The sequence below is a fragment of the Myotis brandtii genome, unplaced genomic scaffold, assembly GCF_000412655.1.
Source record: "Myotis brandtii unplaced genomic scaffold, ASM41265v1 scaffold633, whole genome shotgun sequence".
NCBI lineage: Eukaryota > Metazoa > Chordata > Mammalia > Chiroptera > Vespertilionidae > Myotis > Myotis brandtii.
In genome coordinates this window covers 3,797,463-3,800,671 of record NW_005370423.1, presented here as the reverse complement: position 1 = coordinate 3,800,671, position 3,209 = coordinate 3,797,463, and the positions used below count along the sequence as shown (strand labels likewise).

At 59.1% G+C, this 3,209-nt stretch overlaps 1 protein-coding gene across 1 annotated transcript in view; it reads left to right on the top strand.

Annotated features, from left to right (window-relative positions):
• The window catches only part of GPT2 (glutamic pyruvate transaminase (alanine aminotransferase) 2), a 30,418-nt gene that overhangs the window by 18,281 nt on the left and 8,928 nt on the right, over positions 1-3,209 (top strand). The window contains exon 5 of the mRNA XM_014528411.1: positions 2,630-2,783. Coding sequence (XP_014383897.1) covers positions 2,630-2,783 — 154 coding nt within the window. The remainder of the gene's footprint in view (positions 1-2,629; positions 2,784-3,209) is intronic.

The following is a 3,209-nucleotide window of genomic DNA, read 5'->3' as shown; positions in this document are numbered from 1 at the left end:
GTGTGTGTGGGGGTGAGCATGGGGGGTGGTGGGGTCCTCTTGTAGTCCGGCTGTGAGCCTCCTGTTTGCGGGCCGAGGGGGTACATGCCAGCTTGTGGTGGGTGGGCAGGCTGGAGGTCCCCCACCCGCCTCGGCTGGATTTGGGGTGAGCCTTGGGAGCACACGTGGACATAGCCCTCCGTCAGCTGACGGTTTAACCAGCGCCTGGCCTCAGCCACAGGAGGGGGCGGATGGAGGCTCAGTGCCCTCTGCTCGTCCGGCATGGCCTGGGGGCTGGCGGTCCGTCCTTGGGGAAGGATAGCGCTGCCTCAGGCCTCGGCCCCCCTTTTGGCAGCTTCCATGGTTCCCACTCCCCCACCCCCACCCCCCACACACACACACACACACACACACACAACAAACCCCAACCCCATTCCACACACACACGCACACACACACACACAACTGTGGTATATCTACACAGTGGAATACCACGATGCGGTAAAAAAAAAAAAAAAAGGAGGGAGGGGCTCCTAAGCTTTCACCAGATTTTCTAAGGGAGTCAGTGACCCAAGAGGGTTGCAAAGTGAAGATTTGCTGATCAATGTCTCTAAGAAAGGTTTTCTGATAAAATGGTAGATAAAAGGTGCACAATAATTTAAAACCCAATGTAAATTGCTATAGAGAAAACCACTCGGACACAAAGAATGTGTTAGGATGAATATGAAACACTACAGAAAATGTAACACATATGAATTACACTAAATCAAGGGCAAATGCTTTTGTGCTCCTTAATAACAAGCTTCCACTGAATCCCACAAGGTTACCCTTTGCTGCCATCTGCCTTCAGCCTACCGTATTATTTATTTACTTACGTGATGTGAAAATAACATTCTCTCTCCCTTCCCTGCGGAGGAGGGACTCGGCCTTTGGGCCTCTGCTCTTTGTTCCCATCTCCTGTTTGTTTTTCTGTTTATTTTTGCCCCATTCCTTGCCCAAATGTTCCAGAAAGTGGGACAGGGATGCTCGCGCTCGCTCTGCAGGGGCGCAGCCACCTCGGCCTCTGTCATCTGCCCGCCCCTCCGCTCCCCCTGGGCTCTGTCCCTTTATGCAGAGCCCTGTGCTCACCTTCCAGGCTGGTCCTGAGAGGTGGCCCCTCGGGGTGAGGGGTGTCGGGGGGCCCATGGGGGGCAGGTGCTCGGGCTGAGATGCACGGAGAAGCGGCCGTGGTCCCCGCCTGACAGTTCTCAGCACGGGGAGCGGCCCGGGTTCCCCGGCACAAAGTGAAGCCACGAAGGAATTAGAGGCCGGACGGGCTGGGGAGGCAGTGGCTTCAGGACAGACCCGCAGGGACGAGATGGGAGCTTTGGGGGCTCCTCGTGGGTTGGAGCATGACGAGATCTAAAGGCAAAAGCCAGGAGGTCTGCAGGAGCCGGGGCGGCCGGCGAGCAAGGGCCTGGGAATTTGGGGGGCGGGGGAGCCGGGGGCAGGAAGACGGTAACCTTCTGTCGCCTCCCAGTCGACACCCCGAGCCCGAGCAGTCACCACAGCACTAATGCCCGGCATGGGAAACAGGCTTTGCCTGTCTCTGACTGCGTGTAGATGGTGGCCCCGATTCTGACCCTCAACGGGGTGGGAGGAGGGCTGATGCCCAGCAGCCCCGGGACCTGGGCTTGGTTTTGGTCAGGGCTGCGGACCCCTGGGTGGGCAGGCAGTGAGTGCATTGTGGGTGGCACATTGTCCAGCTCAGTGGACCACGTGTAGGCACTGGTGATAAAACAGCAATCCCAGCCCGGCCGGCCGGCGTGGCTCGGGTTGAGCATTGACCAATGAACCAGGAGGTCACAGGTTAGATTCCCAGTCTGGGCACAGGCCCGGTTTGGGGGCTCGGTCCCCAGTGTGGGGCGTGCAGGAGGCAGCCGGTCCATGATTCTCTCTCATCATTGATGTTTCTTCCTCTCCCTCTCCCTCTCCCTGAAATCAATACGAATATATTTTTTAAAAACAGCAATCCCAGCTGTCATGACTGATACTGTCACAGGCTGTGTATAAACCCCAGGGGGCAGGTGACCCAGGTACGGGCACCATTTCACTGGTTAGAAGCCAAGGTTTCAGCGAATATTGCGTGGATGTGTGCGTGGCTGGGTGGGTGGGAGAACAGAGGGTGGGTGGGTAGGTTAGTGGGTGGTGAGGCCCTGGTAGGTGGCTCAACAGCTCGCCACGATTCCAGAGCTCAGAGCAGTGGGATTCGGGCCCCCCCAAACCCCCTCTTCTGTTAATTGCGTGTGGGGATATGGCCGATTGGCCCTGGTCACTGATAGCAATCCCAGCTGTCATGACTGATACTGTCACAGGCTGTGTATAAACCCCAGGGGGCAGGTGACCCAGGTACGGGCACCATTTCACTGGTTAGAAGCCAAGGTTTCAGCGAATATTGCGTGGATGTGTGCGTGGCTGGGTGGGTGGGAGAACAGAGGGTGGGTGGGTAGGTTAGTGGGTGGTGAGGCCCTGGTAGGTGGCTCAACAGCTCGCCACGATTCCAGAGCTTAGAGCAGTGGGAGTCGGGCCCCCCCAAACCCCCTCCTCTGTTAATTGCGTGTGGGGATATGGCCGACTGGCCCTGGTCACTGTGTCGCTGGGTGTCTCACAGGGTCTTACAGCGCCAGCCAGGGCGTTAACTGCATCCGGGAGGACGTGGCTGCCTACATCACCCGGCGAGACGGCGGCGTGCCTGCGGACCCCGACAACATCTACCTGACCACCGGCGCGAGCGATGGCATCACTGTACGTGGGGGGGGCTGGTGGTGAGCCGCTGCTCACCCACGAAGGGCAGCCTTGCATGTGAGGGGCAAGTGCGTGGGCCTCCTGGTCCCTGCTCTCTCCCCACCCCGGGAGCTGCGGTCCTTACCTTGTTCCGTCTTCAGGAGCCCGAGGTGCTGCAGCCTCGGTTTCCCGCAGAGCGCACAGCAGCAGGTCCAGCAGGGGAGGGACCCTGGGGCCCTCGGGGAGCCCATGTTTCTGGCGACGTGGCCCTTTCTCTGATTTGGCTCGAACCATGTACCTCCTCTGCCGGGCACAGTGCTGGGAACATGAAAGCATTTGATCTTGCTTATTCCTACGGCAGACCCCATTTCACAGATGAGGACAGTGAGGCTCAGGAAGTGAGCAGCCCCGTCTGTCCCCGGGGTTGCTCTGGAGGTGGCCCCGGGGCGGCTGGGGAGAGGCTGGGC